A 14924-nucleotide genomic window follows, 5' to 3' on the forward strand; every position below is an offset into this window, starting at 1 on the left:
TCTGGGTTGTTTTTATTTATTTATTTATTTTCTCCCCTCCAACGCGCATGCATGATCCAGATGTTGACGCCAAATGTGCAGTGTCATTCTGCCCAGGCAGGAGGAGTCTGAGCGTGTTGGTAACTTCTGAAAACAGACACCCACTGTGTACGCTTTTTCTTTTTGACCCCCCCAATTCCTTAACGCACCGGAGTGGCAGCTTGTTGAAGAGAGTGCGCCGCTGTGGGGCCGCTGCCTGCGCGCGCTCTCACTGAAGGGGGCTGGATCTGCTGATTGAATCCAGCTGTTGAAAGTACTCGGAGGGGGCCCGTCAATTTGCATGGCTAAATAACCCGCACGGCCGAAGGATCTGGGCAGAAACGGAACGGTCCAGTTTTGAAGAGGCACTCCTGCAACACTTGGTCAATGTACCGAAGCTTCAGCTCGATCACACAGTGGTTAATGAAAACCTGGTGTCGGCTTTCGCGTAAAGGCGCATAGTTGAGGGGGGGGGTTGGCGAGGGCCCCGCTGGGATTCGGATTTACGGGTCGTCTGAATCTTTCCTTTGAAGGAGACCTCACTACAAACCATTAAGCCATGCTTTTTGAAATAAGGGGCTTCAGGTTTTGTTCTTCTGTAAGGTCAGTATTCCACTCCCCTCCACCCCTTAATCTGGATTTTGTGTAACGGACTGCTTTGATTTGGCATTGCTTTAGATATGCGTTTGAATGAATATGTCATAGGATGCTCGTGTTGAGCTCCCGTTTTTTCAACCAGCTGTTCCTGAAATCCCTTCTTTGCAGGATGCTGGCTGCTCTGGTATTTATTCTTTTTTGGATCCAGTCTGGGCATGGACAGGTAATAAAAGACCTGATTTTAATGTTGCTTTGAAAGAAACAAGGAAACTGTTGTAAAACGTTAACCAATAGGTATTTGACTTGGAAAATTTACTCTTCAAGAGTTTTAGAAAAGCATAGAAACTACAACAAAGCCAGATCTACAAAACACACTCAAACAGCATCTTGAACATCTCTCCTCAGACCTGCATAAATGGCTTTGCATATGACAGCGGGTTACGAAGGTGCGCAGGTAAGTGGCATTTCCTGTCTTAAAGTTCACTTCTCAGCTGTTGCCTGACAAATTGATCTTAAGTGACACAATAGTATCCAACACTGGGTGGATCACGGCCACACAGATGCTTTGGATGCAGGAATGTCTTCATCGATGCTCTGCTCTGCATTCCAGATGTGAACGAGTGTGATATTCTGTCACAACCTTGCCAAGGAGACATGGAGTGCGTCAACCAGATCGGCGGTTACCGCTGCATCTCGGCTGGCTTGTACGATCGGCCTTACAGACAGAGCAGCTTTAACCTGCCTGAGCTATCTTACCCGGACACCTCTGATGGAGTTGCAGACACTTTCCTCCCTGCTGCTCAGAGACCGTTGGAGCCAAGCTACCCAAGAGTAAGAAGCCCTACTCTGTGCACCCTGGGATATGCCCCTGCAGCGGATGGCACCTGTAATGGTCAGTCAGTGCTTTAATTATGTTCTCTAATTTCAAGGGAGAAAGAAGCGTCTATACTTCTGAAATCCTACTCAAGAGACATGATTTATGTAAAAAAAAAGACGGAGGTAGGATATCAAAAACTGGTTCCTGTGACTGATTATTTATGACACGCGGTTGATTAAACTGATGCAGTGGACCTTCTTCGCGTTTTTTGTAAGTTTAGTCCAGAGGTTACAAAATTAGAGACCCAGGCCTTTCCAAAGATTCAGAACACCAGGATTTTTGAAATAGTCTTGATATTATTTATTCATTCATTTATTTATTTGTTCAATCCATAATTATCAAAATCAAATCAAATCAAATTTATTTATATAGCACATTTCATGTACAAACAATTCAAAGTGCTTTACATAAAATAAAAGCATTGCAGCAGGGAGTGGAAGAAGCATTAAAATACATAAAAGTATATAAAGAGAAACAAATAAAATAATTTAAATGAATTTAAAAACAAGCAACAGTCCAGATAAGTTAAAAGATAGCGTGCAGATTTCATGCATAGACACATGAGAAAAGAAATGTTTTTAACCTGGATTTAAAAATGTCAGACAAACTAGACAAACTAAGGAGAATGTTTCTGAACTGATCACACTAATAGTACAATATGCAATAAGAGGTGAAATATAACTGAAATGTTACAGCAAAAATACCAGCAGAAATCTCCCCAACCATTAAAATCTAACTCATGTGCACACTTTAAGAATAACACCTGGTAAAAATGGTGTTAATGGAAGGACCTCGAGAAGGAACCCAAAAAAAAGAAACATCGCAACATGTCACTTGGGACACGTGTATGTGGCAAAAATGTGAAAACCTCACCTCAGTTGTGAAGCATGGCAGTGGTAGTGTCATGTTTTGGCACTGTTTTGCTTCACCGGGGCTTGAATCCTTTACAATCCAGAGATTTTATGAGCGGTCAGGGTCAGTGGTCAATGATCAACAACGCTGCAAGCCAATTACCCAAGGTTACGAGTAAATCCAGAGCTCGCTGATTGAAAATATAAGAAAATGGATTCTTTGGAATCAATTTCATGTAAAAGTCTCAAAAAGCAGGTGTCAGAAACAGCCTATGGGGGCTCTTTCTGATAAAGGAGATTCTAAGAATAACTCAAATTAAGAGCTGGCCCCCTCTCTCCAGCTCGTTCTGCCATGATTAAAAGACATAATAAAAGTTTACAGCACATTAAGAATTACTATCCAATATCTTCACTTGCTTGTGTAAACGAACCACTTAAATCCTCCTTTGGTTGTTCTCAGGTGGCTCAGCGTTTACACCCAGTCATCATAGGCAGGAAATTTACAGTTAACGATCAGCCTGAGGTCAGTTCTGCAGCCACGACCGTGAACAGGAAGTTTTGACTTGGAGCCCGTTACACATGTTGATGTTTTATTCTTTCTCACATTGATTTATTTGGTGTTTGTAGGGGAAGGAAAATATAACGAGCTTTGTGGGGAAAATATCAGAAAATATTATAAGCCTTATTTTGCAACTATTTTTCTGCATTTCTTGCATGTGTATAACCGTTTAACTCCACAGATTCATCACAAAATCCTTAGTGGTTCTCTGACCTTTCTTTTCCATATGTTTGATCTTGATTACTGATTTTTCTCTTGAGTTTCACATGATTCCAATGAGCTTTCACATTACTTTGTAAAAACCTATTACTAACTGCCTGCAGGAGATGCAAGGGTAGAGAATATGTGTCCTCAGCTGTGGCTGTTTGTCTCTCACTCTGTGCTGAGTGTGAGACTGCATCGCTGCAGTGACAGTCCAGACATCTGCCACCTCCCGCTGTTTATTAGATGTTTCAGTGAGACTAGATGGATGTGGTGACAAAATGAAACTGGAGAGAGGCCTGAAATGTGGTCAAGTTGTTAAGGATTGTGGTTGAAGTTCTTGAGAACGCATACATGCATTAGATCAGTGTGAGAGTTGTTATTTTTTAAAACTGTGCAGCAGTCATCCAAATAGAGCAGAGGGGCTCCTCAAAGTGCATATATTTTAATTGAGTCTGGCTAATGTCCCAAACCCATGACATCCCAGCTGTCAGATAAAAACAGTATGTCTGATGTACTGAATATTCAACAACTTGTTGGTGCAAGTTGTTGTAAATGGCGTCCTTTAAGTGCATTTGGGATGTTTATCTGTCTTTCTGGACAAATCAACTGTGAACCTGTACTGAGGGGGTAATATATACATATCATGCCATTTTTTTCACTCTGAAGAGAGTGCTAGACTTTAGCTCATGCACAAATATGGACTGTTTCTCTTTGTAGGGGAGAGGGCTTGCCAACGAATCGGCTCACAACCTTGTTTGGGTGAACTACACCACCAGGGTGCCAAAAATGAGGTCATGTGTTACCAAATCTGAGTTCAGGCCAGGACTAGAGAACAGGCATGCCTCTGTGGGGGCCACTCGTTACAAGTCTGCACACTTCTGAAGGTTGGCATGTGTGTGTTTTTGTGTGTGCAATGATGTCAAGGGTTGCTGATTGACGTTGCTTTGGGGCAGAAACTACACAGACTGTGACTTCCTGTCTGAACCTGTAACAAACATGGCTTTGTCTTTTAGTTAGTGCCACAATACTCAATCACTTTCTCTAATGGCACCAGTCTGCGGGGAACAATGGAACTGATTAGGCCTCTGTTATGCCTTGATTAAATTCTGTGCTTGCTTTTCCAACTACAAACGGTCAGAGTACCCATATCTTATTCAATATCTGTAATGTATCACTGCTGCATTTTTTATACTTTGCCATAGTTGCTTCTACCCATGCAAGATACACTTCCTGACCATGCGTCTGAATACACAGTTGCTGAACATGTCATTACAGAACAACAGGCATTAATATACTGTTGTGGCAGCCTCTGAGAGGCAACTTCACAGGAATGTGAAGTCTAGCTAGAGGGATTTTTGCTTATTCAGCTATAACATCAGGAGTAAAGTTGGCTACAGATGTATGATGATGTGGCTTAGCTCACTGACAGTGTTGGGATTCATAAGAATTGTGATGAATGAGGTTGATGGCGGTTCACAGTGCTGACCGTTTAACTTTTTACACAACACTTGTTTCTGTAGACCTGGCTTTGTGCACAGTAGTAATCTGAATAATACATTTTGAGAAATATGCTAATTACTTTTCTTGCAGAGCATTAAGTGCAACTGTCACATTGGCATTGCAAAAACTAAGCTAAGGCCATCAACTGCTGAGCTTAGCTTAGCACAGGGACTAAATACAAGTCCAAACTGATTTAGTTGTGAAAAAAAAACCACCAGCATGCGTAAAGCTCACAAAATATTATGTTATACACTGTTATACATTGAGTTGTATTTATGGAGGAATTGGTAGAGGAATTGCTTGTCCCTTTTAAGAGACTCAGTTAGCTATCCGCTTCCCCCTTCTTATGGTTTTAAAGCTAACCAAAGCGAGTCACCTGCTGTGATTAGTTTGATATCCTCTCAAAACTTTGAGCAAAAATTAACTAAAAAGTATTTCCCAAACTGTCAAGCTGTCTCTTTAACTAGGAATGATAAGCCTTCTCCAAACCTGACCATCTGTGTGCAAAAGTCCTTTTCCCCCCCCAGTAGGCCTACTTTGAAATAGACAGGAAAGTTTAATCCCTAGAAATCTTCCCTATGAAGTTAGTGGATAAACTAGGGTTATATATAGACATATTGTACAGAGAATTTCTATTTACTTGAGTCAAGAGATGAGTGCTACATGGTCCTTTGTGGCTTGAGAAAGATTTCCAGCCTTTTAGGCTTTTAGAATAATAAAAAAAATAAACTCAAAAATGCATGACAGCACATCTCAAAACAGCATTTTTTATTCATTAGGCAGCTGTAAATTCTGATCAGTTCCAGGGCTCTCTATGTGGCTTGATTGGACATATAGGGCCGGAGCCAACATGTCATTCTTCTTTGGAACCAGGACTAGTTGGCTCTTTGCCATTTACATGCACTAAGGATTATTTTAAAACAATTTCTCCCCAAATATAATCTCTAAATATATATTCTTTATTATTATTCTTAAAATGATCTGTTTTCCTATGACCAACATTTGGGCATTGTAAGCAAACCCACTTTGCCTTCTCGAAAGTTGATTAAGGTTGTCAGCATCAACCATAACTCTTTCGTGGACAGCTTGTGAAGCAGACTATATAAGGAGGTGAGCTGAAATACTCCTGCAGGTTGAGTGGGTGTGTATGGTGGAGATCTGCAGCAAAGCTGCACATGTTGGGCAGATGAGGGCCTTTCAGAATGGTTGTCGGTGGTAACTGCTAGCAGGTGCCGCAGTCGTTTGGCTCTTGGCTGGTGGCTGAACTCTTGACATTCTCCACCCCTGTGTAGGGGCAGTGGCCCAAGCTGGTCCACACTGGCCCAGGCTGGCCCAAAGGGCAATGTTCCCCTTACAGATGTTATCGCTTATCAAAGCTGCCTGTCCAAACAAAAAAAGAAAAAGCTGCCACCCACGTTCCCCACTGCTGCTCTAGAGATTGGTGACTTCACAGTCTGAGAACCATAAACGGAGGTTGGATTTTTGAATATGTCATATCCTCATAAGGAAATATGGCCATTATGATGCAGTGTGTGAGCTGCTCCAGGGGCGTCAGTGGAATTCAGATTGTAATTGGAGATACCGCTAATCTTGTGCAAAAACAATTGTGTGCTGATGCTGTGTTGAAATGTTAACTGTTGTTTTAAGAGTTTTTTGTTTTGGTTTGCCTTTTTAAAAAAAAAAAAAAAACAGGGTGGTGAAAACCTGTGCGAAAGACTTTTGAATAGAAGACAGCTGATATGATCTCTATGCTAGTGGGAAAAATGCAAGTCTAGTGGACATGCTTTTGATCATGGCATAGACCTATAAAATGCTGCAGCAGAGTTCTCATAAGCAAGAGAAAAGCAGAGGGTATGACCAAGATACTAGTGGGTTACTTTGATTGAAAAAAAAAAGGGCAAAAAGTAAATCAAGTTCTGAGGGAAAGTGTAAATAAATCAATATGATTAATATGTTCCCACCTCATCAGTTCACATAGGAAATATGCACAAGGCATTAGCCTCTTAGTGGTTTGAGTGGTTTCTTCTGTTGGAAAGAGGCCACTGTCATCTGGGAGAGTCAATGGTATGGTGCCACTGCACTTACTCAACTTTTAATCTAATGAAATGCTAAATTGAAAATTCTGATTTAAAAAAAAAAATAAATAAATAAATCTGATGCAGAACAGTGGGTGTTGGCCAGCTGGGGCTGAACAATTGGAGCAGACTGGGCTTTTCTGTTTCAGATGAAACATGTAAATCTGCAGAAAAAAATACTCAGCGAGCCATTTCATGGGTACTTTGATGTTGTGGTGTTAATGTTGATTGCTTTTCTGAAAAGTGGTTACAGTGGCAATGAAACAGCAGGCATATACTATTTACCATGCTTTTCTTTTGAGATAAAACCATTAATTTACCTGTGATATGCTTTGAATTGAGAATGTGAAGTTGCCATCACATGTAGGTTTGCTTGACTGCCATTTTATACTTAATCTTTTGTATGAACAGACCCTGAATTCTAATTTCAGGACAGCGTGTATATATTGAAACTGTTAGATTAGCCTCTAAAATCATATGACAGTTAATTTCTAATCTGCGCAACAAAATGTTAAACATATCTGTCAAGTAAAAAATAAATAAATAAAAATCTTACAATTGATACAGTGACTCATAAAATCCACTACATATGTATTTTAAAGTATGACCCTTTTTTTTTGTTTTTCTTTAATAAACTAGCAAAAAAATTGTGGTCGGGTTTTGCTAGGGATCATATTTTTTAACACAAGACATTTAGCAGAACGATTGCATTTTCCTGGTAAAGTTAATCTGTTCTCTCCTTTTTCTATATCTTTCTTTCTCCATCTCTTCTCCTCTCCACTAGAGGTAATGGAAGAGCATTCCTCACAAGATGGCGCTCCAGTCCCAGCATAGAACACGGCGTGACATAACTTTACATTCTCACCATAATATTATATATGTATATATATATGTATATATATATATATATATTTAAAGTATACATTCTATCATATGCGACGTTTTTCCCAAGCTCATCAGCCAAAATCTGAAAAAAGGCTCCTCAGTTGCTGCTTGTGCATGGACCTAAAAAACTAACTCTTAAAATGAAACTGAAACTATGTTAACAAACTAATATTATTGCCCTGAAAGTTCTAAAAAGCATTACTATTCTGTAAGTAACATCTTTGAGCCAACATGATAAACCTTTATTAGAGTTATTATTAGTACTTATTATTTGATTTTGGATTGATTTAACCCATGAAGTATGTAAATTATGTCAAACAGCCCACTCCAACAATTTAGGGTGAAGATGTGATATTTCAGTTCTCTTAAGAGTTCTTCATTCATATTGTTGCTTATTGTCTTGTTAGCTTGTCTAGTCACTTACATTCTTCACTCAAGAACAAACATCTGGATTTTCTGTTCTCTGTTGCAGACATTGATGAATGCGAGACAAACTCTCATCACTGTAACCCGACTCAGGTCTGCATCAACACATCAGGCGGTTACACCTGCTCTTGTACCGAAGGTCTCTGGCTCATTGGTGGACAGTGTCAGGGTGAGCAATTCATGTTCGCAGAGCTTTGACAAATGAATTTTGGAGGGATGTTGTTGTTTGCTTTATTCTATTCTATTCACAGAACGTGTACTTGACAATGATACTGAAATCAGTGCAGTTATCAAAACCTTTTTGAGAAAGCCCACTCATCATTCTTTTTAGATAATGATGTCCTTATTTACAAAAGCATTTAATAAAAGCTCTTACATTTGAAAATCAAGCAATTGTTCCACCGGGAAACGGTCTCTCCATTATGTGGCCAAAGTATGAAATCAATATTTGGAAATGCATGATGTCAGTTCATTGATTTCAGGCATCAGAAAAGTGGTGTAATTATCCACTCAAAAAGCTTATCTCACAGTGATAAATGCAACTGTAGCCTGAAAGAAAATTGATCTGGCACTTAAATTAATTGAGCATGATTTTTGATTGATGACCTACACAATTCAAAACCACTAAATCTCTCCAATAGACTTAAGTATTATGAATGTAAATGGTTGAAAAAAATCTACTTGGATGGAAGTGCACATATTTAAACAAAACAAATGCCACACTTGTTTGATGACAGTAGAAAGGAAAAGACTGGCTTCATCTACATCTAAAATAACTTTATGGCCTCAGCTCTCCTCTAGAAGAACATCACCCTCTTCATGTTGCATGAAGTAAAGCAGCAGGAATTATAGTCTCATCTGGGATGTTTCATAAATGGTTTGTTTCTCCTTTCGAACAGATATCGATGAATGCCGTTACGGTTACTGCCAACAGCTGTGTGCAAATATCCCCGGCTCTTACTCCTGCTCCTGTAACCCCGGCTTCATTCTCAATCCAGACAGCCGGACCTGCCAGGGTAAGCACACTTACAGAAGCTGAAAAGCACAGAGGGAAATTTGTCTAAAAATGATTACTTTTCTGTGTTATATGATTTAAAATGTGTATAAATTTGACTGCTCACACGTGTACATTGCACACATTAATTTTTTTTACTTTTAATCTTAAAGTTCTTCAAGTTCCTCCAATTTGAAGTCCAACCCCTCGCAGTAGATTTTTAAATCTCTGAAGTAATATCGATGGCAATTCTATGGACATTTTCATAGTCTAGAAATATAACATTTGTAAATGTTTTCAAACTATCTGTGATGGACTGGCAACCTGTCCAGGGTGTACCCTGCCTCTCGCCCAGTGACAGCTGGGATAGGCCCCAGTCCCGTGACCCTAAATTGGATTAAGCGGGTATAGAAAATGTATGGATGGATGTTTTCTAATTCTGAACAATTATGCCTTCAGAAAAAAACGTTGCTCCCTCCCTAATTTCACCATTCATCCAGTTTTTTATGTGTCCATTTGTAAAACTATTGTGTGTAGACTGGAACTTGTTCTTATGATACTCAAAAATAATACACAAATTGTTGTGCACATTTGTAAACTAGGTCATATGCACGTTCTTGCCCATTGAAGAAATGCTTTATGATACAACATGTGTATGTACACGTCTTTACTGGTGTGCCACACCCTTCCATTCACGGCAATGGAGCTGTGTTGATTTCCAAACTTCTGTTGTTCATCCAGATGTGGATGAGTGTGAAGATGAACCTTGCTCTCATGGCTGCTTCAACACATACGGCTCTTTTATGTGCAACTGTGATGAGGGATTTGAGTTGGCGTCTGACGGTACAACGTGCATTGGTGAGGATATTTACATTCACTTAAAGAGTGAAACTGCTGAATTCTGTTAAAATTTCTGTCTTTCATAACTCAACATTGTTCTTAAAATGAAAAATGTACAGAAATCAACACACAACAACCCGACAGACTTGTCCTGAAAGTTGTTCTGACCAAACCTTTTTAGTCTCTCATTGACTTTACCTGCATGGATTATTGGAGAAAAACCACAGCAAATGGAAGAAGAACACATCAGGGCAAAAAAATATGCAAACTCCACACAGAACAATGGTTAAATATCAAGTCTGACATTTCTTGGTATCATTGCCTTCTCTGAGTATTAAAATTATAGATATTAATTCATTCTGTTTATTTATTTTACAATTATTATTTAATTTAGACTTGGATGAATGCAGTTTCTCTGAGTTACTGTGCCAGTACAGATGTGTGAACACCCCTGGCTCTTTCGTCTGCATCTGTCCACCTGGATATTATGTATTCGAGGACGGCAGGAGTTGTGAAGGTAAAGTGTACTGCAGAGACTAAACACTCTGTTGAACCTTGCAGTTGTTCCATCACAAAGGAAGCTGCTTGCACTGATTGTTAGTAATTTGATCAATTTTTTATGGACTACCATATGACTGTGTTTCTCGTTACATCTTCCTTGCAGTTTTACCCTAATAAGATTTGGGAATTCAGCCACCATTTCGTCTTAGTGCAGATTCCCAGTTATGTCGTTGATGCTTTGTTGTTGTTTCCCTGATGATCTGGATGCTCTAACTGACTTTGATTGTTGTGTGTTTGATTTTTAAAGATGTCAATGAATGTGACACTGGTAACAACACCTGTACAACAGAACAAGTATGTTTCAATTTCCAGGGAGGCTATACATGCCTGAATCCTTTACAGTGTCAACTTCCCTACATCGCAGTTAGTGACAAGTGAGTGTTCCTTCTCCTTTATTTCCGTCTATAAGCTTTAAGTATTCAATAAATTAATTTTTCAAATATTTTCTCCCAAACCTAAAATATGTGTCTCCTCCTCTGCAGTCAGTGTATGTGTTCAGCTGAGAACCCTGCCTGCAGGGACAGGCCCTTCACTGTTTTGTACCGACACATGGACTTGTTGTCAGAGCGCAGTGTGCCTGCAGATGTCTTCCAGATGCAGGCCACCACGCGTTACCTCGGCTCCTTCTACATCTTTCAGATAAAGTCGGGCAATGATGGACGAGAGTTTTACATGAGGGTGAGCACTTGACAGATTCATGAATTGAAGATTAGGCGAATAGTGGTTCACTTGTGCAGAGGTGTGACATGAAACAAAATCAAAAGACACAACTCTGTATGAGCAGTTGAGTAGATTTTTTATGGAAACTCTGCTTCTGTGAAGAATATGCAGTTTTTTTGGGGGGGGGTTTCAATCAAGAGTGGAAGAGCTGTTTGGTCAAACTGGGTTACAGTGCCACCTACAGAAACACTCAATAAATAATTGTACAGCAGCGTAGCAGTGAGTTGGAAAGGAAATGGCAGTTATGTTTGCTTGTGAAAGGATTTGCGTGGGAGGCACAACAGAAACTCCACAGCTCTTCACTTACCAATAATGGTGCCAAAATCAGCCATAAAAAAAATCTTTTACATGATCACAGTGCTTATTGATGTGGTTAACAATGAGCAATGTGTCAGAATCCCTCCATAAATACGTTTAAACTGGCACAGCAGTCATTAGTGGCAGACAGAAGGCTAGTAGTAACTTACTTTAATTTTCAAGTTCACAATCTCTCAGAAGAAGATATTTCTACTCACATTGTTATGAAATGAGCATATGACCACCTTTCCTAACTGAAAGATTAAGATATGAAGGATATAATAGGAGTACTGATCCCTTCAGAGATGAACAAGATTTCTTTTTTTAATTGCAACTTGGCTTTGATCCAAAGGGCAATGAAATTCCATCTTTGTCAACATCTTATGTAGGAAAATATGCTAAAAGGTAAAACAAGAAAATAAAAAGCATTAAAAGGTCAAGCTATGTGATCCTGAGTAAACCTTTTGTGTTAAATCACGTTGCTTTTAGCCTTAATTTTGAATACATCGAAAATATATTCCCAAAGATACATAATATCATTCAGCTTTGATATCAGTTGTTGTAATGGCATAGATGAATCTCTTGGAGTAACTGTATCACCTATGTTTTCCATAGTGTCAATGGAGAGTCCAAGGTTCATTTCATTCCTTTGTGCTTGTTTTAACTTGCTGCAAATAATATGATGAAGCCATGAGTTAATTCCACCATGTCTGACTTCACTGTTTCCTGCTTCTCATTCCTTGCATTCCTCTTCTCTTTGTCTCTTACAGCAAACCAGTAATGTGAGTGCCACACTCGTCTTGTCACGGCCTATCAAAGGGCCAAAGGAAGTGGTGCTGGACTTAGAGATGGTCACTGTCAACAATGTCATCAACTTCAGAGGCAGCTCCATCATACGACTGACGATATATGTTTCAGAGCACTCGTTCTGAGCACCCCACATGAACCATGTCGTCCCAGATTTTAAGCATGATGCAGCTGTGTTTACCTGCAGCCGATGTAATGGTTTGTTTTGAGACGGCTCACTGATTTTGTTTTCTTTATCATTATGTCATCATCAGTAAAGATGCATCTGACTCAGATGATGGGAAGGCATTCCTGTGCTCGAATCCCCACCCTGGTTTACTGGACACCAAGCTTTTATGGCTGCAGTATGGACACAGAGAGATATTTATGGTGTACACTTTCTGACATCCTCTCCTCAGATAGAACGATTGAAATTATGCTCACTGGGTGTCGGTGTAAATGCATGACTCTCCCAAGTCTTCTGTGAATCTTCTTCCACTAACATTTAAGCTGTGAAAGTGGCTTTCATTTTGTCACTTTGTCGTGATCATTGTTGACAGGAGAAGAGCTGGTCACCTGAATACAAGTTGTGCATTTGCAGAGGCAATATTTGAAATGATGTAACAAGCAGTCATTAACTGAATTATTGATCACAATTTCTTTTAGACCAATAAATAAGTTTACCACAGAAACAACTGTCCCTGGAATGAGGCACATCCTGGACTCATGAAACTATAATGTACAGCCCAGTTTCCCAAAAAATTTGTATACTCAGATATAAACAAGGACCATAATGTAGTGATTTGCAAGTCATTTCAATGTTACAGACAGAGCATGTTTATCGCTGTGTTATATCACTACGTTAAATAACATTTTTCAAGCATTTGGGAACTGAGCAGACCAGTCGTTCAGGTTTTGAGACGTGAAAGCTGCCAACAGTTTAATGTTGATCTCTGTCACGTTCCATCCACCCATTCATTTTCTTCCACTCATCCGAGACCGGGTCTTGTAGGCAACAGGTCCAGGAGGGAAGCCCAGACATCCCTCTCCCCAGTGGCAGTTTCCAGCTCCGAAGCATTCGCAAGACCACAAGAGATTCATAATCTCTCTAGCGAGTTTCTGGTCTGCTCCTCCTTTATGCTGACGAAACCCCAATCTGTCTTTCCATCTCTAGCTCCATCTGATCATTTCCAGTAAGCGGAATGCTGAGAAACTTGAACTCCTCTGATCAAGGCAAAGACACACCTCTGACGGGGAGAGAGCACTCCACCCTTATTCTGGTTAAGAACTGTGGCCTCAGATTTGAGGGGGACTGACTGCTTCACCCTCTGCATTGGAGCATTCGATTTGCTCCAATGTGCCTTGAAGTCACGACTTGAATAGGTCACGAGAACCACATCATCTGCAAATATATACGTATATATATGTTTTTTTTCTCTTAACTGACAGTGCTTTTCAGAGGTTTGTGTTCCTGAGTAGTGGATTTCCTCTACAGGATCGTGGCTGTTTACTATGCAGTGCTGCCTGAGGGACTAAAAACCTTGACTTTTCAGTGCCTGCTTTCTGTCTTGACCCCTTGGCCTTTGAAATATGAAATCTCCAAGTTTTTTTTTTCCGATTCGACATTTAAAATGATATTCTCAGATTAAAGCTGCAGTCTGCAGGATTTGTTGTTGTCATACGTAAAGTCCTACTTTTTGGCATTTTAAGAGTTTACATGATCTATCAGAACGCTTGAAGTTGAAAACGGTGACCTCCGTAGTCGCAAAATGCAAGAAATGCTTATTTTTTAACCGAAAAATAAAAAGTTATTCAACTTCCTGTCCCGCCCCATCAAAACACATGAGAACTCGTGCACGTCTACGTGCACGCCAGATGCGCGTACACGACTCCTCATTCATCACCTCACCTGTCATTTGCGATCATGGAAGACACAGTAAGTAGACAAGCCCGTAATGAAGTTCAATAGTCCAGATAAATAAGCGTGGGGACGAGCCTACCTTGTATCGCGCGTGCACAATCGGTGATTGACAGGCAGCAGAGCCCAGCTCGTAAACCTGATTGGTTACCTTTTACCGGTCCGGTCTGCAATTTTGTAAACAAACCTGCTGGCTTTGGAGGGACCTAGCGGGACATATAGGAGACCTAGAGAACTCATTTTTTTTTTGTATTGGGGTATTTAATGTACTACTTTCAGAATCCCCGGACAGTTCCAGGCATTATGCTTGAAAAAGAGTTGCAGACTGCAGCTTTAAGCCTTAATTGTTACTAAATCTGAAAGACAACTTTTTCCACCCAAATATGTGTCTGACCTATTGACAAATGAACATAATCGGATGCAGTATTACTCCACCTGATTTTCCTTTTGCACAACTTTTCAAGTCTTTCGACAAATATCGATGGCATCAAATTTAGAATGAGGGGGAAAAAAAGAAATTTGATATGCTGTTGTAATATTCAAATGATTTGCAAATGTTTAATTTACATCTCATACAGCCTCACAACTACATTTGGGGGGAATTTGGGGGACACTGTAGCAACTTGATTGCTAACAAATGTTGGAACTCATTTATTATTATTAAGAACTTTACCATTTTTTCTTGTGTGTGTGTGGGGGGTGGGGGGGGCGCGTGGTGCGTGGTAGATTTGAGCACACGATTAGAGAAACTCTCTCGGGCATAAGATGCAAAAAAGCGCTTCGAGGTGATTGCATTAAATTTTGAAATTTAAACAC

The 14924-nt window shown here is 39.9% G+C and overlaps 1 protein-coding gene across 1 annotated transcript; it reads left to right on the forward strand.

Moving 5' to 3' along the window:
* The first annotated feature begins 146 nt into the window (after positions 1-146).
* On the forward strand, positions 147-14740 carry fbln5 (fibulin 5). Its single transcript, XM_075448317.1, has 11 exons — positions 147-621; positions 784-838; positions 1021-1069; positions 1226-1507; positions 8039-8161; positions 8892-9008; positions 9728-9844; positions 10221-10343; positions 10635-10761; positions 10870-11065; positions 12175-14740. The coding sequence occupies exons 1-11, from the start codon at positions 578-580 to the stop codon at positions 12334-12336; spliced, it is 1395 nt and encodes a 464-aa protein (XP_075304432.1). The 5' UTR covers positions 147-577; the 3' UTR covers positions 12337-14740.
* The last annotated feature ends 184 nt before the right edge of the window (positions 14741-14924 follow it).

Source organism: Odontesthes bonariensis, chromosome 17 (genome assembly GCF_027942865.1).
Source record: "Odontesthes bonariensis isolate fOdoBon6 chromosome 17, fOdoBon6.hap1, whole genome shotgun sequence".
Taxonomy (NCBI): domain Eukaryota; kingdom Metazoa; phylum Chordata; class Actinopteri; order Atheriniformes; family Atherinopsidae; genus Odontesthes; species Odontesthes bonariensis.

Excerpts from the sequence above, each read along its gene's own strand:
- fbln5 (XM_075448317.1), top strand. The coding sequence starts at position 578 with ATGCTTTTTGAAATAAGGGGCTTCAGGTTTTGTTCTTCTGTAAG. Across the intron at positions 8,162-8,891 it reads CATTGGTGGACAGTGTCAGG|ATATCGATGAATGCCGTTAC; the intron begins GTGAGCAATTCA and ends CCTTTCGAACAG. Across the intron at positions 9,845-10,220 it reads TGACGGTACAACGTGCATTG|ACTTGGATGAATGCAGTTTC; the intron begins GTGAGGATATTT and ends TATTTAATTTAG.